Source organism: Pogoniulus pusillus, chromosome Z (assembly GCF_015220805.1).
Source record: "Pogoniulus pusillus isolate bPogPus1 chromosome Z, bPogPus1.pri, whole genome shotgun sequence".
Classification (NCBI taxonomy): Eukaryota; Metazoa; Chordata; class Aves; order Piciformes; family Lybiidae; genus Pogoniulus; species Pogoniulus pusillus.
In genome coordinates this window covers 70,702,103-70,726,284 of record NC_087309.1, presented here as the reverse complement: position 1 = coordinate 70,726,284, position 24,182 = coordinate 70,702,103, and the positions used below count along the sequence as shown (strand labels likewise).

Genomic DNA, 24,182 nt, shown 5'->3' with positions numbered 1-24,182 from the left:
AATAGTATGAGGCCACAGAGTTCATAATACTTTCTTTATGGAGACAATTATCTTAAGCACATACTTCGTTTTTTCATCAGAACTATCTTGCTGTTCAGATCTGGGCATGCTGCCACATCTCTTCCAGCACTTTCTGTTCCTTACTCACAGACTAGTCCTACATAGTTTAGCATGAAGGCTGAAAGAATGAAGCTGAGATCAGAGTGCTTTCTTTCTTTATATTGTGAATAAACATAATACTTAAGTTATCTTACTAAATCAGCTTCAGCAATTAGCAATCCAGAACAACTGACGACAGGGCAGAGGGATAATAAGAACTCCCAGATAGAATTAAAAAACTCTTAAATGGTCTTCATAACCATTTAGCAGTGCTATTTCCGTAGAAGTACAAACTCTAGAACCTCTTGTTTGGAAACTAGAGAAAATAATACATCAACTACATGTGTCAAACCTTGTTGATGTATGTACTGTACCTTTTTGTATCTGTTCACACATGCACATACGTATTTTCTACTTGTGCATCAAGAACCTTTTGAATGTGAAGTATTAGAACTGGGAGGTATTGTGTAAGAGGCAAAACCTCTCTCTTTTGTTGAATTGGATGATTCGTAATGGAAGTAGGAGATTGTGACCCCCATTTACAAAGGCTACCAGAATTGATGCTGGTAAATGTTGCTGTTGGCAGCAACTGCTATCAAAAACAACTACTACTTATCCTTTTCAATAGCCAGTGTCAAAACTGTCCAGGAAAGGGCTTTTTCCAATGACTTAAAAATGTTTTCCTCCATTTCCCTCAAAAATAATGTAGGTATTAATGGGAAAATGGTTATTCTGACATTCATGTTATTCCATCAGAATTACTTTTAACAGCCGCTTTTTAAGACAGTGTTTTTCTACTTTTGTGTGTTTGAACGTGTCAGTGATGGATTTCAGGTGTCATGCTGTTAGGTTTCTATATGATGGTTAAACATTATTAGACATTGAATATAGCAACAAACATACAAACCGTGTTTTCTCATCTGTCCCTCTGCTGGGTACCCTAAATATTGCTGTATATTTGTGAATGCCATGTTGCAAATTTAAATTGTTGGAGAGGTAGAAGTTCATCTCCCAGGTGATTTAAAAACACAATTTTCACCTACAGAGCTATCTTCCCAGTCATGTATCAGCAGCTTTATTTGTCAGACTAGTTTGCAGAAAGAGTCAAGATCAGTGTAGAAAACAGAGGAATTCCTCAGCTGTATTTGGAGTTGTCACTTGCTGCATTTGAATTACTCATCAGAATATTTGTACAACTGTTTCATTTTTTTTCTTAGATGGCTAGTTACAGTAGTATAGGTGCAAGATCATACTTCATACTAGTGGCCAGAATGTGAAGCATATCCACTTTTGATTCTGTATTTACTTTTTTATATAGTGGAGGAATTGCCTTACACTTCCAGGTTTCTTCTGTATTTTGCCACCTTTAATGTGGCAGCTCTTAGTAAATTTCTAGCTAAGGAATACAAGGTAGAGTTTTCTGTGCAGCCAGACAACGCTTTTAATTTATAGGAGTCCTATTTAGAGAGCTGAGTACATTCTTAATTAATATACACTTCTGCAGAAAAAAGCATTCACATGCACAAAGTCTTTGTCAGGTAAGATTATATAGTCCATTTATGTGATACTCAACTTCTGAAACATTAACTCCTGGGTTTCTAGTCATAAAACAGGACAGTTCTATAGTTTGTAAATCAGTACAGTGTTTAATAAGAAATTGGAATAATGTTGTCCTAGACTGTATACGTGATCTGTTTATAGCTACAAGAATTCTATTCCTTTATGGGATTTGTCTGCTGTATTTTGTTACTTCATGATAGTATTCTATTCATAACCATATTTTTATGTTGTACTGGTGACTGTGTGAGGTTGTTGGAAGAAAGGAGAATTTTGTGTTGGCATTTATATATTACCATGAGAAAAATGGAGTGATGGCTGGCAATATCAGTATGTCTCTGCAGTCTGCAAGTGAATGCAGGCATAAGTAGAGCAGGGAAGTTGCCCAAGCCATCAGATCTTGGGGAAGGGTAAAAACAGTGATCCTGCTGCTTATTTTTTTTTTGTGCCAAATGTCTGCAAAGCCAGGGAGGCCACTACAGTCTGTTGCTGCTGTTGGCTGTCAAGGTTGGCATCACTGCTGAGAATGGCTGTCATCTAAGAAAACCATGAGCAAGCTCCAGCTTGCTCATTAGTTATTCACAAGTTTATTTCCATCGAAGCTGAAATAAAGCTTTTCTGGAAGCAACTTAGTGAGCTAGAGGTAGCTTAGAAAATCAGATCAAGTGCTTGAGTAAACTGTATAATACTGCCAGCTCCCCACTGTTCCTGTACTCTTTTCAAAGAGCCACAGTCTTGCTTGATTTGGCAAACTTTCTTCACATTGCATCTGATAGAAGGCCACAATGGTGGCCCTTTCCTATACTTGTAATCCTATCCTTATTTCCATCAAAAATACTGTAATAGGGAACAGTCCATTACATAAGGAAAAGTGCATCCTGTTGAAGTATTTTCAGAACAGTGCATAACCCAACAATTTTGTCTTACCAAGCATGTAGTGTGGTGGTTTGGGTGTTACCCGCCCACACACGCGCACACTTTGTAAATCACCCAGACTAGATTCAGCCAGCTCTGGAAATTGAATGAAACTTTTATTTACAGCATAGCACAATATACAAGCAGGTATTTACAATATCACAGTGTCACAGTATCACAGTATCACCAAGGTTGGAAGAGACCTCAATATACACAGTTATATACAGAAATATGCAAGGTAAAAGGTAATACAGAAACACAACACCCTTCCCAGAAACCTGAGTCCCCAAGACTCCTAACTGCCCTTCCACCTTCTCCTACCTCTCTACCTTACCCCAGATGTTTCCTTGTGCCTAAGGAAGAATGAAGGGTCAGCCAGGGGGGTTAGGAAGCAAGTGGATTAATCAGGTTAGGCTAAAGAGAGAAATCCATCTCAAAGCCTGGACAGAGAGCAGCTCCCTTATCTATGTTTGGATTCTTGCTCTTATACCTCTCAACAAGCCTATGAGTGAAGTAGACATCACCATTGTTTCCCTTTCACAGACTGTAATCTAGTTCTTCTCACCAAAACATTCTAGCTAACTTCGAACTAGTACAATGTAGTTATACTGACTAAAAATATCATGGCAATATTGATGCATGTATGTTCAGTAAAGGAAATTGGTGACCATGCCATGGTATGAGCTAACATGAGGAATAGAAAACCTCTTTATGATAAATTATTGAGAATAGTAAGCAGTTGGATACATTAATTCTGGAGCAAAAATATCTGCCATGACATCCATAAAAGGTGATTTGTTCTTAGAAATCAGATAATCGGAGATGAAAGAGTGCAGAAGATTAAGCAGAGATTGATTAGTCAGAAAAAAGTTTTCTATTTTTTATTTAATCCTTAAATAATTTTAAAGTGAAATAGTGAGGGCAGAATATATAATTCTGAAGATGGTAAACTCAGAACTTACATTGCTTTATCTGCTGAAGCTTATAAAAGCTACTTCAAAATCTCTAGGCCGTATTTCTATTCCTGCAAGCTATCTACAGAGTACACCTCTGAAAGAAAACATAACAAAATATCAGTACATCATCCTTAATACAAATCCCTCTGTTGTGAAGTCAGGGCATTAATGTGGCCAAGTCAGGAACTATAAAAATGGAATTATTTTATTTTCCTGAAAACCCTGCCTCCAAACTATATACAAAACTAGTTTAGGTTTATTTACAGATTCCAATTTGATCAAGAATTCTTCAGAAGGATGTTATGGATAAATTTAGAGATTAGAAAGTCAGGAAATGTAAAAGGCTAAGCCCTAAACACAGCTTTACCCCACTATCAATCAGGCTGAGCAGAGAATTAAGGGAGAATTAAGTGAACAGGAGCTTTTACTCACAGAGGTGAGATAAGTATTTGGCAGTGATCCCTTGCTGGATTTCACTGAGGCTTGACTGATTCTGATGCTGTAAGCAATATCCAATAGTCTGGATCAGTGAGGCAGAAGCCCAAGGTGAGTGGCAGAGCTGCCAAACTCAGGAACGTCTCGAGGCATGGCTGCCACAAGACAGGGATTCATGGAAGCGATGCTGCCTCAGCAGCAGCAGGTGAAAGCCGAACTGCTAGGGTCTCCCCAGTCCAGAATGGCAGCTCTCTCAAAAGGACCCCAGGACTTGCCAAGCTTGCAAGTTTGCACAGAATAGTGCTAAAGTGGAGAGAATTGCCCAAAAGCAGAGATGGTGTAAAACCAAGAACCATGTAACAAGGTAGGAGCCATCCAAAAGTGGGAACAGTCCAAAACAGGAGTTATGTCATAGCAGGAAACTGACTTGTCAGGAACTCTTCAAGGTAGGAACCCCCTTGCCTTCTCCCTTGCTCTGTTTATTCTTTTCTAGACAAAGTGTCCATCTGCCTGTTTATACAGGGTGTGAAAACCCAGCCAGCCACCAGCCCAACTGTAGCACGGGCTCCCACGCGGGTCAGCACACATGCAGAAAGGTGCCTCCTGCTGTTCTCCTTCAAGCCTGCAGGGCGTGGCGGGGGAAACAGGTTTCAGGCCATCTCCTCCCCATTCAAACACTTGGGGTTGAGGGGGGGAGGAAGAAAGGAATTTGGAGTACTCTGGAACATTCCACCCTGGTGGTAATGGGCAGTTTTGTCTAGAAATTCAGTGATGGGTAATAACCCCCTGCAATTCAGTAAGCTGTGTGTTCTATGTATATAGGTTAGCCTTCCCATATGTAATACCAATTACTAACAATGTTAAACAACACTTAGCAGTAGCCCCAACAATATTTAACAAGGCTGGGGGAGCGGCAGAATCCACCTTGGGCAGCTGCTGGTTCTGGGCGTGCCATGACTTTGTGACCGAGGCTGCTTGGCTTTATCAGGCAGATTCCTGGATCGGTGTAGACGCACAGCACCAAGTCTTTTAGCTGCCATTTTGCCAGCTGCTTTAAGGTGATTCTGGATATTCCTAGAGATAGCACCTGCCTGTACCACCCGCTTCTCGGGGATTGCAGCTGTCTGGATTGACGTGTCCTGTCACCTCGTTTGTTTTGGTCTCTCCCCCTACGTCTTCAGGGAGGGGAAATTTGGGGATTTGGTGAACCTGTGCCACCAGGACAATCTTTTACCTGTCGGACATTCGTGCATGCTGCAGCTTTGTCTGTGCAGGACCCACTAGAATGTCTCACCCCAGAGTGTCTGTGAGAGCCAAACCCAAACTGGAGCCTGTGAGCGTTTAAGTCCATTAAGAGTTCAGCCTGTGTTGTGACGTGCTGCTGTGCATGTTTTGATCCCGCAGTCACCCTTTCAATTGTTTCTATGTTTGCTGATGCTCAGACCTGCAAACTTGCTGACAACCCCTCATGAGAGGCTGAAGTCTCTCTGGGTCAACTAGGACCCTTAAGGGACCATCATATTTTCCCTTATCATAGATTGCTTGCACACAGTCAAGTTTATTGAGTGCTGTAACTAACTCAGAAGAGCTGGTGACTTCTAACTCCGTCAGCTCCCCTCTGTAAGCCAGACAGAAGCTGCTCCCCCAGTAAGCTATCCGCGCAGTCAGGCCACAGGAACCCTCGGGTTCGTGAGTCAGGAACACATTGTCCCCCCAGTCCCCCGCTGCTTCTTTGGAGTCTAAGAAGACTTTATCTCTGCCAGCTCAGGAGACTCTACAGATGCATTCTGTCACCGAGTCACCTCGCTCCCGTGCGTATTTGATTTGCAAGTCACTCGGCTGAGTGACTTGATAAAGCTTATTAATAGTGGTGACAGCGCCGCGCTTGCCACCCTTGGTGTCTGAAATGTGGAGTTTAGTCACTGGCAGCATGCTTTTTTTGTCCCATAGTGTCCCCCTCACCCGAATTCTCTTCTCCACTCGCTACAGGGGAGTCCCTCTCTGGTTTGGACCTGGACTTTTTGCATGATTTGTTAGCTTTTCACAGCACAGGCATAGGCACAACAGACTCCTCTAAATCAAGAGTGGCACTGTCTCTTGTGCCCAGCTTGGCGGGGTTCCCATCCCCCAAATTGTCTATCAGTGAAAAATGTGTGACAGCCACTGTTGACACTTAATAGCTGCTTGCATTTAAATCAAGAGTCATTTTGTTACTCGTTTATGCTGGTCCTTAATGGTATCCGCAGTGCAGCAGCATCCCTGCTGATGTGTGTGTACATAGTCATGCTCTCTGTGTCCTCTTAGGTTGTAATAGCAGCTGCAGTTATCCAGTTGCAGTGGTTTTACCACTGGTAGACCTAGCCCTTACTCAGAAGCCATTCAGATAGCCAGACCTTGAATGTGTATTGGGTAGGAGCAGTACAAAGACTGATCTACACTATAAATTACTGTCAGAAATTTGATAGAGTATTTTATGGTGACATAAAGGCAAAATTCCTCTGAATATCAGGGTCTCAACGCCTTAGTGATGAAAATGTAGAGAGTGGGTCTTTGGAAAAGCTACTTAGAAGTGGAAGAGTGTGTGATAATACTTTCCTCCTCCTTTTCTAGCAGAGCATCTGGATCTGGTCTTAAACCTAATGATAAGCAGAAGAGAAGCATTGAGAAGTACATGTGTATTTTAGCTAGAATTTTGCTGAAGTATTGGGTTCTTCATGCGTTAATAGCATGAGAAATTAATTATCTTAATGTTATCTTTAGAACTTGTGTTGGGTATTTGTCAGCTACTGCAGCATAAGCTGACTGCAGTTGCTTATCATTATAACTAGGCTGGATTCTTCGCTTTGTTAAGACTTCCTTCACATTGCATCTGACAGGTCAGTTGCCCAGTGGTGGACTTTTTCTATGCTTATGACTGAGCAGCTAAATTTACAAAAGGAAAATGCCTGCACATTTAGTTAACTCCCTGATTATAATTTAGTTACTTAAACCTTGCGTATTAGTAGAAAGGTGGTAGGAAGGCAAAACGTGAAACAGATGATGCATTTAGCAAATAAAGTGATTTGCATGAATTCTTGTTTTTAATTATCTATTATTTTCACAACCATCAAAATTTTGCCCTCTTTTTTGTTTCAGAATCGAATGGAAGAAAGCAAAGCACTGTTTAGGACAATTATCACATATCCATGGTTTCAGAACTCTTCAGTCATTCTGTTCTTAAATAAGAAAGATCTCTTAGAGGAGAAAATTATGTACTCCCATCTAGTTGATTATTTTCCAGAGTATGATGGTAAGTAGCGTAACTTCAGAGCTTATGATCTGTTTACATTGCAGTCATGCCAAATTGTAATACCCATGTCCAAATGGTAGGCAGATAGTTCCTCTGATACATTTTGCTCTTTTTTATGCTGAAGTAACCATGAGTTGGATGGCAGAACCTGTCGCAGGAAACTGTTGATTTGTAGATGAATATTTTCAAATTAGACTTATTATGTCCTTTTTCATAAGTTGGGGCAAGGATTTAAGTGTAAATATAAAAGCTAAGAATAAATAAAAATATGTTTATCACATTTACACATTGCCATCCCGAGTTTTTGAGGTTTGGTCTTCTGTGAGACTCATCATAGTGTCATGGTCTAGTTGACTGGATAGGTCTGGGTGATAGGTTGGACTGGATGATCTTGGAGGTCTCTTCCAACCTGGTTGATTCTATGATTCTATGATTCATTTGAGAGGAAGTGTCCTAAGTTCTCTATGGCGCTCATACAAAACAGTATCACTCCTATTATTTTAGTGTACCTTTTTTCCCCCTTTAATTTTACATTATTTATATTAAGCTTAATGTTCTTATCCATTAAAAAACAATTTGAAGATTGTACAGCTGTTTCTACTAAAACTGTACTTTCAGCAGGTTTTCTGGAGGTAAAAAACTAATTATTTTGAGGTAAATATGTGGAGGTCTTGGTAACAGAGGAAAATCAAAACCATATAATAAGAATTCTAAAAAACTAAATGCTCCTACTTCAAAAAAAAGCCCAAACTTGTTCCACCAGGGAGTGAATAGCATATTTGAAAGGTGAATAAAAGATCAGATCTCTCATGTTCAAGTACAGGAAGTAATAATAGGAAAAATGTGCATTTTGTTACCTGTTTAAGAGGAAGGAAGAAAGTGAACAGGGTGCAGTATTAGACCGTATTATTTATGAGTCAGTGTAAGTTTAGTTTCATAATGCTGTGCAGAAGAGGACTGGCAGTTGAGCAGAAATACACTCATTCTTTCAAGTTTGTTTGACAGTTCCCTTGGTGACATCTTGAGAAGATAAGAGAGCCAGCTCTGTTGTCACCAATTAGTTAACAATAAAGACTGTTTTAAATGCTTATCCAAAAAGAACAGAAAAAACCTCAACCGTTCATTTCAGAGAAACTCTGTTTCTTCTGTCCTTTTGCCATTGATGAGGCTGAAAAAATGGACTGATAGGGCTACTGGAGTCAAGACCTGGAAGTCTTGGAGCCATCCTTGCATGGCTAGCGCTAGAGGACTGACTTGCAGACTGGAACAAAGAGCTTTCTGACTTCAGTTTTCCATACTTGACCTGCAGTTAAAAATACAAAAGTGATTGTCAGGAAAGGTGTCATTAGGTAAGCCTGGGTATGGCTGTGAACAGTGCAGCAGATTTTGAAGGAGCACTGTGTTTAGCTACATGAAACTCCCTGACAATCTAAGTAGTTTAAACAATAAGCAGTTTACTGTGAAGAAATCATGGTATTTTAAAATCTCAACAATTTTCCTCACAAACACTGCACATTTATTTGTGGTAGTGTGAGATTTACCGTGGTTGCCATTTCCATAGAGTCTGGGTGACCAAGCCAAAGGCCAGAGCCTCTTGTGTTTTAGAAGCTGTAGAAGTGCTGAGCAATCTTCTGTCCTGCTCCATGGAGTTTACGCTCTGTCTCAGGCAGTGTGTCACCCAAATATGTCTGTGCACATCCGTGCTCACGTGCAGACACCCATACATTGCAGAGTCTCGCTCCTCCTCCACAAGAGTTTACTGCACACCAGACTGTTACGTGATCTCTCTTCTATGCATTCTTTGCCTAAATTGTACAGAGTTATCCAGATTTGAAATGTTAGCAGTTGTAAACTTGAAGTATTAAAAATAAGGCTTATTCTGCAGTTGTTGAAAAATATGTGAGCATGTGCTAACTCCTGAAGGGCAGATTTCTTAACTACTGAAGCACAGAGCTACATGTAACAGTTGAACACTCAATTATGTTGTCATGCAATGACACAACTAATGAAGGGAGGAGGAGGCAACACAGAAAACATGCATTTTCTGTAGAAATGTGTTCTATAAATAGGAAAGCAAAGGAATAATGTTCTTTGGAAACAGCACTGGAGTAATGGAAAAGCATTCAACACCTTGTAGTTAGTGTTCTTGATTCTGCATCATTCTTTCATCTGTGAACATAAATGAATCCTCACTATATCAGGCTGGAATTCATTACCTTTGGTTTTCTGTAAAGCTGAACGTGTGGTTTGGTTACTCTCTTTCCTGAGGATTACAACCTTAATTTAGATCTGGTAGAGCCATTATCTTGCATTAGATAACAAGAGATGTGTTAGAACACAAGCATTCTGCAATCAAACAGCTGCACAGGTATTTTACTGTCACTACATAAGTGGAGTTCTGTTGATGACAGTGTCAGACCAGTTCATGATATAACATAATTGACTCTCTGGTAAAATCCTCATAGAACAAGTAAATATTGCAATGATAAATTAACCTAAGTATAATTTAAATATAGTAGATGTAGAATGAGCATTCATGAATTCTATTAACATTGTCAAAGATGTATTAGATGCTCTTTCATTCCATGCAGTTATAAATACCTGCTTTAAACATTATCGTACCAAAGAAAGAGAATAGTCAGCAAGGAAAGAGCAGCTTTGCCATGATATCTTTGACCTCTTGTCCTGCTAAAATTACCTTCCATCTTTATTTTCCGTTGTTCCTACTAGGAAGAAAGCAGCAAATATAGGATACTATTGGTTAGTAAAAAATTCCCCAACTGAGCCTTTTGTAGTTTCTCTTAAAGAAGTTCAAATACTGAATCTACCTTTAGAAAAGTATCATTCTCTTCTTAATTATCAGGACCACAACGAGATGCACAGGCGGCACGAGAATTTATCCTGAAGATGTTCGTGGACCTAAATCCTGACAGTGACAAAATTATCTACTCCCACTTCACATGCGCTACAGACACAGAGAACATCCGCTTCGTCTTTGCTGCTGTCAAGGACACGATCCTACAGTTAAACCTGAAAGAGTACAACCTGGTCTGACTGTGCCTAAGAGGCCCTCCAAAACCAACTTCACGGGATTGAAGATACACAAGAGGGACTGTATTATCTGTGAAAACAATTTGCATAATACTAATTTATTGCTGGCCTGGACTCTGTGAATGTCCACAGAGTTTGTAGTTAATATTATGATTTTATTTAAAATATACTGAGGAAAAACAAAAGATGCTGAAGTACGTTCACAGCACATTTCCTCATTTTTTTAGGCAAAACCTTGTGACTCAATGTGTTTTAAATTCTCAGTCTTGCATTTACACAGGATAGCAGGTTTTCGCTGTTGAAGCAAAACCAAGCTGGTTTCCTCTCCCTGACCCTTTTCTCTCTCCCTTCTTCCCGTCATACCTTTTACAAGGTACAGTGGCTTGCTTTTTTTTGCTTTTTTTCCTTTTCTCTCTCTTTTTTTTTTTTTTTTTTTTTTTTAATTCCCCAGTTGCATTCCTGGGTGAAATATATTCTGTTGAGTGTTTTGGTCAGGGAAATGCTATCATCACAGTTTAAGTCATCAGTCATTGTAATTTTACAGTATGTACTTTCTCTGAATGATCAAAAGTGTTGATACTGTGATTTTTAAATTCTTGCTATGGGTATCTTCATTCTGTCTCCACTTTTGAGACTAGAATATTGGAATTGAAAGTAGAGTTACAGATGTCTAAGGATATTAACCATATTTTCACAGTTTGGGGAAGGAGCACAGAAGACAGAAATGAAATAGTTAAGACACAATGTGGGATGTATGTGTAATATGTTAGAATCTGTTTTTAATTGCCATGTGCCATGTTTTTCTCTCTTTTATTCACGAATGCCAAATAGAAATGTCATAGACACTACATTTTCCCCAGTGGCTACAGCCTGAAACAGTGGGGGTGTTTTTTTCAGTTGTGTGTGCTTTTTTCCTTAAGTTAGAGCTTTTTTAAGTGTTCTTTTTCCACAGTAGAAGAATTATTTTTATTGTATAAAATTATTGTTGCCAAATCTGGCTTTTTTGTAAAAACAGTGCTCTTGAAACAGAAGATACTGATTGAAATGCCAAACTGATTGGTTGGGAACTGACTGACTGAGTCAACTGCCAAATGATAAAAAAACAGAGTTTCAGCCTATGTGTTCCCTTTTTAAGAAAGTGTTCTATTTTCTAATGTCATAACCAACAGTGTGAGTGAGTAAGCTGTGAGGTGCACCATGCACATGCCTGTGGTCTACTGATGTAAAGACAGCTTAAATCTCTCCTTATGTCAGATATGGCATGAGATTGTTTTCTGTAATACCAAGGCACTTTTAGTTGTAAAGCAAGAAAATTGTTTATGGAGGATGACCTTTAGGAGCCTTTCTTTACAAGGTTGCTTGTTAGCTAACTGATTCTCAGACATCTGTTAGGCTTTCATTCAGAACAGCCTCTCTCGGAACACTTCAGCAAGGTGAAACAGTGAGGAAAATTTTGCTTGAAATTTAAATGTGCAATTTTTTTAACAACAGAAATGCAGCGCACATTGATGGGCCTTTATTCTGCAGCTTAAGTTGAAAGGTCATTTTTGATTGGGTCCATGATGGATAGCAAGCTCTAGAAAACTCAAGAGTTGAGACATGATTGGATCGATTATCTGCAATATCAAATAGCAATATAGAGTATGTCACACAGAAATTACTGCCTTATAAACAGCAGATGGGAGATGGAAAAAAGAATGGCTTGTTAGTTGATTACCAAAGTTAACAATAAATACTAATGAGACGTTTTTCATCCTTAACCCTCCCAACTCCAAAACAACAATAATAACAGTTGCTATTTTTCACTCCCTCTTGAAACACCTTGTAATTTAAAACTGGTTGTAGGTATAGTGCAATTATGAGTGCTATAATCATTGTACATACATACATATCTATCTATATATATATATACACACACATATATATATATGGCAGCATCCATACTGGCTTTGTAATCATTAATTTTTGGCAAATTGAATGTGCTGTATTGATATGTATCTATGTAATTGTATGTCTTATAGCTAATTCACATTTTAAATAATGTTATTTACTTTTTTAAGAGAGAAGAATGTAAAATTTGTCAGTTTATTTCTGACTAGGGATCTGTTGTTGTTTTTTTATTTACAAAAGAAAAAAAATTACTATAGTACAGAGCGGTACTAGCATCGTGCTGTATAAAATCATTTGCACATTCCTGAGTAGAAGTAAATTAGAGACACCCAGGTAGAGGCCATGCACGTTCAAATTAATGCTTAAATCTTGTCAGGGCTTTAAGCAGGTCTTACTGGAAACACTTATGCCATTGTGTCTAGATTGGAACACAAGCTTTTAAATGTAAATTTAATTTATTTTTGACAGATTCACTTTAGGTTACTTTTCTGATAGGCTTTATTATAAAAGTAAATTTAGAGATATTTCAAACCACTGTACATATTTACTAATCAGCATATACTATTGCCCTGAAAATATCATGGAAAAATAACAGAACATCAAATTGATGAAACAGTCTCTCAGAAGCTGCAGAAATCTTAAGTATATAGCAACAACAAGCAAAAAGTCACTATTGTTAATGATTTTAAGGAATTAAGGTTTTCTATTTAATAAAACTAAAGCAGGTAGATCTAGGTTATAAAAAGCAACACTGACTTTCTGAATAGGGGATCAGAGCAGTAGCTCTTGCACACAGCATAACAAAATTGGTCCTAAACTTGGTGTAAATGCATCAGAGCTGCTGTTTTCTCAGTTCCAGTGTTGACAAATATCCCTTCCTTTACCCTGGGAATACATTTTCTGTGCTGGATTCATTGTAATAAAAGGAACTGTAACAAAAAAGAGGAAAAAAAAAAAAAGGAAGAAAACCCAGACAGTGCTGCCTAACAAAGGTTTGGGTTGGGTGTTTTTGGTTTGGTTTGTTTTCTTATGGGGTTTGAGATGAGAGAGAAGGAAATGTGGTTCTGAGTTTTGTGTAAAAACAAAACCAGTTTATTCATGCTTTACAGATATATAGTGATAGCAAAAGTTTTCAAGAGTACGTATCACTGGGCTACTTCTGGTATTTTAGGTAATTTGAGCATGTTCTGGGGAAAAAATAATCAGCATGCCAAGGCAAGCTTTACATGAATCACCTGACACAGCATTGCGGTGTGACAGTTTACAAAAACATTTCCTTTTCATGTGACACAGCTGTTCCTGCCTGCAGTATACTCCATTGTGGTGGTGGTGCTGTTGTTTTAACTGGTGGTTTCTACTATGCCTTACAGTGCTTAAGTCCAGAAGCTTGTGCCTCTAATATGAAGCCGAAGGCAAAAACATCAAGACAGAATCCTTTTTAACTTTGCCAAAACAATGTGATTTCTTTGAATGTCATACGTGGGGGAGGAGGGAGGGAAAATGTCTTGGGAATCCATGTATTCTAAATATTCACTAGCACAAGAAAGCTGTAATACATGTTTTACAGAAACCTTAAACTTGCCTTTTTCACAAATCTAACTGGCGCTGTCCTTAACATATGCAGGATGATGCAGCTATAAGGGCAGTTTACTTTTTGTAATTCAGACTCTCTTGATTGTCAAGGTGTATGGACTGTAATTTTTAATCATACTGCCACATGATTGTGAATCACTTTTTTTTAAGTTTGAGAGTGGAAAAGAGACTTCTATGCTGGTTATCAGTCAGAATTGACTACATTTGCAAAAACTCTAAATGGAGGGAAAAAGGGCTGCATATAAAATCATTGCTAGACCCCCCAGCTTTTGGTTGTGAGGTGCAGAAGACTTTCAGATCACTCAACCTCATGATCCTTTCCTTATTACACGTGCTTCACAAAAGAGTGAAATACTAGGAGAAAACAAAGACATGTTACCCCACATGAAGAAGAATAAATTTAGCCAATTAATTTATTATATGTGCTGCTGTTCTTGGAGCTCTGTGCATGGTTATCCTGCAGACCATTGCATTAGTGAAGTGATGAAGTGTGCACTGCATATTAACAAAACCTACAAATTACCTACCTCTAGCTAAGAGACCAGTAAAGTGAATATGTTTTGGAGAGACCATTGTAAGTTAGGAAATAAAATTCTCTGGTGTAGGTAATTAACACAGTATTTTAGAAGTACACACTTTTGTAAATACAGTCCCTCGTTTGACATAGACCATAAATTCTAAAGTCTAATACGCATCAAACAACTAAACCCATCTGTCCCTGTCCAGTTTGTTAGCTTAGTAGAGGTTTTGCAAAAACGTGGTTAGTTTTGAGAAGAGGAGCTACTGACACTTCCTCTTTTTTTTGCTTTTGATTACCTATAACATTTAAGAGTTTTATCAATCAGAAACATTTCTAGGTAGTGAAGACTACATTGAGGGTCACTATTTAGCTAGTTTAATGGATTTTACTCTACAGTTCCACTCAAGCTTTTTCACAGTAGCCATACTGCAGGGAAAAAAAAATAATAGAAGGGGATTTTTAAGATAGTGTAAAAAATAAGTCAACCAAATGAATCTTGCTGTAATTCTATTGGTTTGATTTTTTTATATCAAAGTACAGTTTAAGTCTGTTGTTGGATTCCTTATTTACCATGCTGCAGGAAATTCTTATTTGACCAATATTTGAATTTTCTTTTGAGAGGGTGTGTCTGACACACTTTTAAACTCACAGTGTTCAAAAATAAAAATCTTATTTGCTGTTCTTAGAGTGTCAAATGCATGTATTGTGTGGTGTTTGAGGGACAGCTTCTTTTTTTTTTTTAATGTTGTACAGTTGCTGCCCCTCTAAAACGTTGCTGGTTAAAAATACAATTTTGACTATAACCCGGTACTACAGTATCTTCATTCCTTGAAATGTAGCCTTTCTGAAAAATCCTTTTGGGCTTACTGTTTTCACAGAATGCTTCTTTCTGTGATAAGTGACAGATAGATCTGTTATTCCATTATTACTTTTAAATTATATGTGCTCTGTCATTATTGTCTAAATACTAACATTTACAGCCAGAATGTTCAAAACATAAAAGGTTTGTTACAAAGAGACAGTCACCTGACAGTATTACTAAAGGGCTTTCTTGGCTTGTGCTACAGTGGGAACTCAGAAGCATGGGGAGAAGAAACCACAGTCTATATCTCAACAATAGAAAATGTTCAGAATTTGTAGACAGGTGAATTTCTTCAGCATCTATTCTGTCTGACTGCAGTAGTATTGCAAGAGCAGGATATGTCTTTGATTTGTCTTGTTCACCTTTGTGATGATAGGAATAATGGAAGGATGCCCATGTGTTGCTTTCCAGGAGTTTGGCTCATACCTGACCAACAGTCAGTGGATGTCAGATCCTTATTAGTGAAGAAATAGAATTTTAGGCCAGTTGCAGAAATGAGTGTGTTTTCTACTGTATGATCACAGCAGTTTACCTAAGATTCTTGGAGTCAAAAAAGTTCACCTAAGCAACAGCTTGAGTGAATAGTTAACTGATTTTTCTTTCTTACAGACTGTAAGGAAGAGAAGGGTCAGTGGGGAAGGATTTATTTTGTCTTTATGTCTCAGTGAAGATAATGTCCACAAAAATACCATGTAAGTGGTGATATTTAGGTGCGTGAAATAGATGTAGAAACTGTATCTGTGTGATAAATTGTGCATAGTTGTGACAAAACCTTACATACTACAATCACATCACCTAGTTGCCAACTGCTTTATAAAATACTATCCAAAACATCTAGGAGCTCCAGAGTATTTGTAGATTGCACAAAACACACGGTGGCCAGCTCCTCAGGAGCACATCTGGCATCAGCAGCTGGTATCAAAGCAGCTGTCCTCCTCACATAGCTCATTGCTAACGAAAGGAACTACCCTCCAAGACCTCCTCAGTCCCTAGTTCTCAGCTGCGTGGAGTTCTCCCTCTTCACATCAGCCCTACCACTTTGCCAGCCAATAAATTAGGTGAATAAACCCAGTCACCTTTGACTGGTTTAGTAGTCTAATTTTCAAGGGTTCCAGCTGATTTAGCAAATCTGCTGTTCAGACAAGTGCTAAGATGACTAAGTGGAAAGAGGTAAAATAGTGTTGCCAAAGGCACAGAGGTTAGGGGGAAAGGGAATTACTCTCCTTGCTGTCAAAAACTAATCCTGAGCAGCTTGTAGTATCTAAAATTTTCATTTTATGCACTTCATGGACTATTTGCTATTCTGACTTGGAAGCATTGCTCTTCTGTCTTTGAAAGGTCTTCATTGCTTTGTCCTGGAAAAAAAAAATGATAGGACATGTGAAACTCTTTTCTGCTCCTCTTTAAGAATGACGACTTCGTGTAAATATGGATTAACCCAAAACATAGACTAAAGCTGACAATTTGGTGGTGGGGATGGCAAAATAGAAGACTTCTCTCCCATGGGAGGAAAAAAAAATAAAGAAGTTTTCTTTCTTAAAATGTTTTAAATGCCATTGAAGGTTTACTCTGTCTTTTTCCAAAGCACTTTTCCCTTCTCCATTCATACTTATCTATCACACCAATTAATTGCTTCCTGACATCTAAAGAAAGTATTTTTATGGTACTGCTTTCTGTGTGTACACACTGGAATACTTTCTGATCCTTGTGAATTAAATGTAAATTGGTCTACTAAAACTGAACAATTGATGAAGTATAATACAGCTGAAGACTACCCCTTTTGTGTTCCTGACATCTTGTTATGTTGGCTTTGGGTTTTGGGTTTATCTGTTCTGGGTTTTTTGTTGTTTGTTGGGACTTTTTGTTTGGGTTTTTACTTGGTGGTGGTTCAGTTGTTGTTTTGGTTGGATTTTTTGTTTTGGTTTGTTTTTTTTATCTTTATCCTGTTTCCCTGAAGGGAGGCTGTAACCAGGAGAGAGTTGGTCTCTTCTCCCAGGCAACCAGCAACAGAGCAAGGGGGCACAGTCTTAAGTTGTGCTGGGGGGAGGTATAGGCTGGATACTAGGTGGAATTTCTTCACAGAGAGAGTGATTTGCCATTAGAATGGGCTGCCCAAGGAGGTGAAGGAGTCACTGTCCCTGCAGGTATTCAAGAAAAGACTGGATGAGGCACTTAGTGCCATGATCTAGTTGACTGGATAGGCCTGGGTGATAGGTTGAACTGGATGATCTTGGAAGTCTCTTCTAACCTGGTTGATTCTGTGATTCCATAAGAAGAAGACTGCTTGACATATCAGATTTGGTTCTGGTAACCATGACAGAATTAATTATATTGGCATATCCAGTTAGTCTCAACTAATTGGATATGCCAGTATAATCAAAAACTGTAACACACTTAGTTGTAATACAGTCTCAACTGAAGAGTATAGCAGGCTAGTGTGAGCCAAACTGAGCCAAAATACCCATTCTAATATGTCATTTGCATTAATAGAGAACTGTTTGCCAAGATACTCCTGAATATATGCTTCCCCCCCCCCATGCAGTCTTGTATAAGGTGATTAATGCAACAAACAAAACTGACACGATATGCATTAGTTTAACAATAAATTACCTTGTATTCTCGCTGAGACAAGTTATTGCATAAGATTACTTTATAAGATACTAACAGAAAAAGACAACTTGCATGCAGCAAATATCTTGGATATTGCACTTTTATACATTTATTATAAAGAGGACTCACACCCTACAAATAAAATTCCATGTATCTGAAGATGAAGTATCTGGAGTCTCTTAACAATTAACTGCACAAAAGTGTGATTACTGTATGCTAGAGATTAATCAAATTGTTACTACACACTGTCAAATACTTGGTTTGCTTTAAATGCTGATTTCAGAAAAGCAGGACAATGTTTTGTGTCATTATCTTAATTGGTACTTTTCTCATCGTGGCTTAGAAGAACCAACAGAGTTGCAGATAAGAGCTGACTTCACTTAAAAATTTATTTCCATGTAAAATCCATTATTCCCTTTTTCAAGTGCTTTAGAACTGCACTGCTTTTATCTACATTAAGCAGCCTAAGTGCAAGTAAAAGGCAAAAGACCAGATAAAAATGTGATCAGATTGGATATATCCCTTGCATAATAATACGTCTAACAAATCAGTAATATCACTTATAATTTAGCTGATGGAGCTGTTCCTCTTGAATTGCAGGGTGCTATGATGAGAGTAAGAAAGAATCAGATTTCCTCATTTATGTACTCATATTATTCAGATTCTTTACCAGATGTCAGCAGTGTTCAAATGATGTTAGGACGAATATAAAACAGATTAGCTGGTTTTTAGCAGTGTTTAATACGGTGTAGAAACTGTTCGCATCTCTGGTAGGAAAATATGAAAACGGTGGCAGAAGTGGAAGATTTCTGTAGTTATGGATTTAACAATTCTCCTTTTATATCTATTCACATTCATACATACTGACTGAATTTCTGCTAATACGAAATAAAAGCAACTCCAGTGAAGACAGTAAAAGGTAATTCTTGATCTAAAAGCAGAAGAGCAAAACGTTACATGGCTCTAGAAGGTGACTGTAAGGACTTACTCTTGATGATTGTGTTAGGAGTGTAAATAAGCACAATTTCATAAGCAGAGAAAAGCTGAAGTAAACAGAAGGTAGAATGTTCACCTCTTCGAGGTTCATAAATAAGTAAGAGCTCCTATGTTAGTGTATTGCTAGGAGATTGTTTATGCATCTGTCAAGGGAAACTCTTTTTGCTAGTTGACTTGCAAAATACATATCATTCAATTATTTATGTTCCAGCATTAGAAGATGTTACTGAGACTCCAGTAGCCAGCTGATGAGCTTTTTAATTCTTGCTTCTTCAGTCCTTCTAATGGAAATAGGAAAGAACGGTTGTCTTACAGACTGCAAAACAAAGTCAATTCCTTTCCCCAGCCCTCCAGCACAAAATGTACTGTTTGCAGTCTTCAAGAGCCACGAATACAACCTTTATTTAGTCTTCTATTGCACAGCAAACAAAAAGACAGAAGTTAATGAAGTGGCAGACAAATTTAGCTGCTGCAGACTTTATTTTCTGCAATCTATTTGTAATACTACAGTGTTTGCTTTCAGTATTTCTGTGCTCCATACATATTAGTAGAAGGGAAATGAATGTGCTTGTCTGCCTGGAGGTATTTGAGTAAAAATTTCACTGAGATCTACGAAAAACTGATGCGTCTTAGAGGAGGCTTCTGACTGAGTTGACCATCTGAAATTTCCCAGCATTACCTACTTTACTTGGTAAGTAATAGATGCAGAAGCAGTAGTGTAAAGGCACTAATGCTTTCTTTAATGCATGCATTTCCCACCACTGGCAGTAGTTTCACTTAAGCAGAATGACTCAGGCCAATGTGGCATTATTTAAAATGCTCATAATAACACGAAAATTCCCACTTGGTACACTGCTGTCACTGTGACCCACTGTGTTGCCTGTAAGTGCAAGATCCTGAGGAGTGGCAATTTCAGTGGAAAGTCTGTGTCTGATGTTTCTGCAAGAGCAGTTCTGCTTTAGTGGAACAGAATTCCTCTACTGTGTAAGTACCTTACCCTCTTTCCTTCTCTCATTTTTGCAAAACAAAAAAACAAACAAACAAACAAACAAAAACCCAAAAACCAACAACAACCCAACCAAAACCCAACCACCACCAGTACCAATAAAACTACCAAAGGAACCAGGAAGGTTAATGACATCCTACAGTCACATTCCAGAGAGCAGTTTTCAATGGTCTTAAGGCCAGAAGAGACCAATAGGTTTATGAATATGATCACTGGCTATTAATTTTGAGCCTGTAATTATGGCATCAAGCCTCTAACATCTGGTGGCATTCAGCATGTGGATACCTCTTGCTATTTAGGAAGAAGTCCTCAGTGATACTGTAAAAGCTGTTTTCAAATTTAGAATTCCTCAAGTGGTCAGAAAAGTACTTGACAATAGATGACCATTAACAGTGTACAAAGACACCAGTGAAAACAAGGAGGACAACTGACTATGAAGTATTTACACACTGATGCAGGAGGAGGCAACTCTCTTTTGTGGAAAACTAACTGAATAATTGCTTATGATTAGTGCAAAAGTATACTGAAAATAGCAACACAGGAATCATCACACCACTAAAACTCTTTTGAAAACATAAAAAGGTTAAAATCCCACTTGTATTGACAAGATCTTGAGGCTGCCAAAGAAAGCCCAAGCTCAGAATGTAACTACAACCATGTCCTACCTAGCTATAAATGCAGGAGCTACAACACTTAGGATCACAGGATCACAGGGTATTAGGGGTTGGAAGGGACCCAAGGAGATCATCAAGTCCAACCCCCCTGCCATAGCAGGACCACACAATCTAGCACAGATCACAGAGGAGCACATCCAGACAGTCCTTGAAAGTCTCCAGAGAAGGAGACTCCACAACCTCTCTGGGGAGCCTGTTCCAGTGCTCTGTGACTCTTACAGTAAAGTTCCCTCTTGTGTTGAGGTGGAACCTCCTGTGCTACAATTTACACCTATTGCTCCTTGTCCTATCACAGGGAGAAAGTGAGAAGAGCCTGTCCCCCCACCCCTGACCAGCCCTCAGATGTTTATAAACACTAAATCCCTTCTCAGTCTTCTCCAGACTAAAAAGTCCCAGGTCCCTCAGCCTCTCATAAGCCATGCCCTCCTGTCCCCCAATCATCCTCGTAGCCCTCTGTTGGACCCTCTCCAGCAGGTCCCTGTCCCTCTTAAACTGGGGAGCCCAAAACTGAACACAGTATTCAAGATGAGGTCTCACCAGGGCAGAATAGAGGAGGAAGATAATCTCCCTTGATCTGCTTGACACACTCTTCCTAACATACCCCAGGATCCCATTGGCCTTCTTGGCCACAAGGGCACATTGCTGTGCCATGGGTAACTTGTTATCCACCAGGACCCCCGGGTCCCTCTCCACAGGGCTGCTTTCCAGCAGATCACCTCCCAGCCTGTACTGGTGCAGTTTATTATTCCTCCCCAGGTGCAGGACTCTGCACTTGTCCTTGTTGAACTTCATTTGGTTCCTCTGTGCCCAGGTCTCCAGTCTGTCCAGGTCTCTCTGGATGGTCTCACAGCCTTCAGCTGTCTCAGCCAAGCCTCCCAGCTTGGTGTCATCAGCAAACTTACTGAGCAGATACTCTGTGCCCTCATCACTGTCATTGATGAAGATGTTGAACAGGACTGGCCCCAGCACTGATCCCTAGGGGACTCCACTGGTCACAGCTCTCCAGCTGGATCTGGCACCATTGATCACCACTCTTTCAATTCTATCTTGTAACCAGTTCCTGATCCACCTCACTGTCTGCTCTTCCATCCCACACTTCCTGAGGTGAGGCTCCCTGGAACCTCTTTCTTGCCCTTTTTGAAGACTGGAGTGACATTGGCTCTTCTCCTGTCCTCAGGCATCTCTCCTGTCTGACACAATTTGGCAAAGATGGAGAGTGGCAGAGCGATAACATCAGCCAGTTCTCTCAGCACCCTTGGGTGCATCTCATCAGGGCCCATGGACTTGTGAGTGTTCAATTTGTACAACTGATCCCTAACTCAGTCTGCACTGGCCAGAGGGGAGCATTCCCTTTTCCAGGCTTCCTCTCCTTCATCTAGGGTCTGAAGCATACAGCGGAGTTCAGTCCCTAAAGCATGTGTAAGTAATGACAGAAAGAAAGGACAACTACAAACCATACAATTTTACATCTTTCACCACAGACAGGTGCACACACTTTTGAGTTTTTGTTAGTATAGCAAGAATATTTGGCCTTGACAGGCTGGATGGGTGGGCAGAGGCCAATAGGATGAGATTTAACAAGGCCAAGTGCAGGGTTCTGCACTTTGGCCACAACAACCCCAAGCAGCACTACAGGCTGGGGACTGAGTGGCTGGAGAGCAGCCAGGAAGAAAGAGACCTGGGGGTACTGGTAGATAGTAAGCTGAAGATGAGCCAGCAGTGTGCCCAGGTGGCCAAGAGAGCCAAGAGTGTCCAGGCCTGCATCAGGAACAGTGTGGCCAGTAAGACAAGGGAGGTTATTCTTGCCTTGTACTCAGCACTGGTCAGGCCACACCTTGAGTACTGTGTCCAGTTCTGGGCCTCTCAATTCCAGAGAGATGTTGAGGTGCTGGAACATGTCCAGAGAAGGGCAACAAAGCTGGTGAGGGGCCTGGAACACAAATCCTATGAGGAGAGGTTGAGGGAGCTGGGGTTGTTTATCCTGGAGAAGAGGAGGCTCAGGGGGGACCTCATTGCTGTCTACAACTACTTGAAGGGAGGCTGTAGCCAAGTGGGGTTGATCTCTTCTCCCAGACAACCAGCAATAGAACAAAGGGACACAGTCTCAAGCTGTGCCAGTGGAAGTATAGTCTGGATGTTAGGAGGAAGTTCTTCCCAGAGAGAGTGATTGGGATTGGAATGGGCTGCCCAGGGAGGTGGTGGAGTCACCGTCCCTGGAGGTGTTCGAGAAAAGCCTGAATGAGGCACTTAGTGCCATGGTCTTGTTGACTGGCTAGGGCTCGGTGATAGGTTGGACTGGATGATCTTGGAGGTCTCTTCCAACTTGGCTGCTTCTGTTCTATGATTCTATGATTTTATGACGTCTGAGAGCGCTGTAGTCTTATAGATAATGCTGTGGTGGAGGGGCAGCAGACCCAAAACTGAGGCTTTTCTATGCCTCTACATGCCTGGACATGCTTTTCTGCCAGGACCCATGAGGCAGTAAACAGGTTGTGTAACCCACACACGCCCAGCCTGTGTACCCCGGGGTCTGCCCAGGTAATCCCCTATTGGGAGGCTTCAGGCAAACACCTACTGCCTATTGGGGTAAGGTTTGTCTTACTGCCAGCCTGATTGGTCACTTTAGATCACAGTATCACAGTATCAGTATAATCATCAGAGTTGGAAGAGACCTCACAGATCATCAAGTCCAACCCTTTACCACAGAGCTCAAGGCTAGACCATGGCACCAAGTGCCATGTCCAATCTTGCCTTGAACAGCTCCAGGGACAGCGACTCCACCACTTCCCCAGGCAGCCCATTCCAGTGTCCAATGACTCTCTCAGTGAAGAACTTTCTCCTCACCTCCAGCCTAAATTTCCCCTGGCGCAGCCTGAGGCTGTGTCCTCTTGTTCTGGCGCTGGCCACCTGAGAGAAGAGAGCAACCTCCCCCTGGACACAACCACCCCTCAGGTAGTTGTAGACAGCAATAAGGTCTCCCCTGAGCCTCCTCTTCTCCAGGCTAAACAAGCCCAGCTCCCTCAGCCTCTCCTCATAGGGCTTGTGCTCAAGGCCTCTCACCAGCCTCGCTGCCCTTCTCTGGACACGCTCAAGCATCTCAATGTCCCTTCTAAACTGGGGGGCCCAGAACTGAACACAATACTCAAGGTGTGGTCTAACCAGTGCAGAGTACAGGGGCAGAATGACCTCCCTGCTCCTGCTGACCACACCATTCCTGATGCAAGCCAGGATGCCATTGGCTTTCTTGGCCACCTGGGCACACTGCTGGCTCATGTTCAGGCGGGTATCAATCAGCACCCCCAGATCCCTCTCTGTCTGGCTGCTCTCCAGCCACTCCGACCCCAGCCTGTATCTCTGCATGGGGTTGTTGTAGCCAAAGTGCAGCACCCTGCACTTGGAGCTATTGAATGCCATCCCACTGGACTCTGCCCATCTGTCCAGGCGGTCAAGGTCCCGCTGCAGAGCCCTTCTGCCCTCCAACCCAGCCACATCTGCCCCCAGCTTAGTGTCATCTGCAAACTTGCTGATGACTGACTCCATGCCCTCATCCAGATCATCTATGAAGATGTTAAAGAGGATGGGGCCCAGCACAGATCCCTGAGGGACACCACTAGTGACAGCCGCCAGCTGGATGTGGCACCATTCACCACCACTCTCTGGGTCCGGCCCTCCAGCCAGTTCCTAACCCAGCACAAAGTGTTGCCATCCAAGCCGTGGGCTGACAGCTTA

The 24,182-nt window shown here is 40.5% G+C and overlaps 1 protein-coding gene across 4 annotated transcripts in view; it reads left to right on the top strand.

Moving 5' to 3' along the window:
* Positions 1–17,942, top strand: part of LOC135173636 (guanine nucleotide-binding protein G(q) subunit alpha) — a 126,744-nt gene extending 108,802 nt beyond the window's left edge. For all 4 annotated transcript variants that reach the window (XM_064140682.1, XM_064140684.1, XM_064140683.1 and 1 more), the window contains 2 exons: positions 7,098–7,251; positions 10,115–17,942. In XM_064140682.1, coding sequence (XP_063996752.1) covers positions 7,098–7,251; positions 10,115–10,305 — 345 coding nt within the window. In that variant the 3' untranslated portion in view covers positions 10,306–17,942. The remainder of the gene's footprint in view (positions 1–7,097; positions 7,252–10,114) is intronic.
* Positions 17,943–24,182: the final 6,240 nt, after the last annotated feature.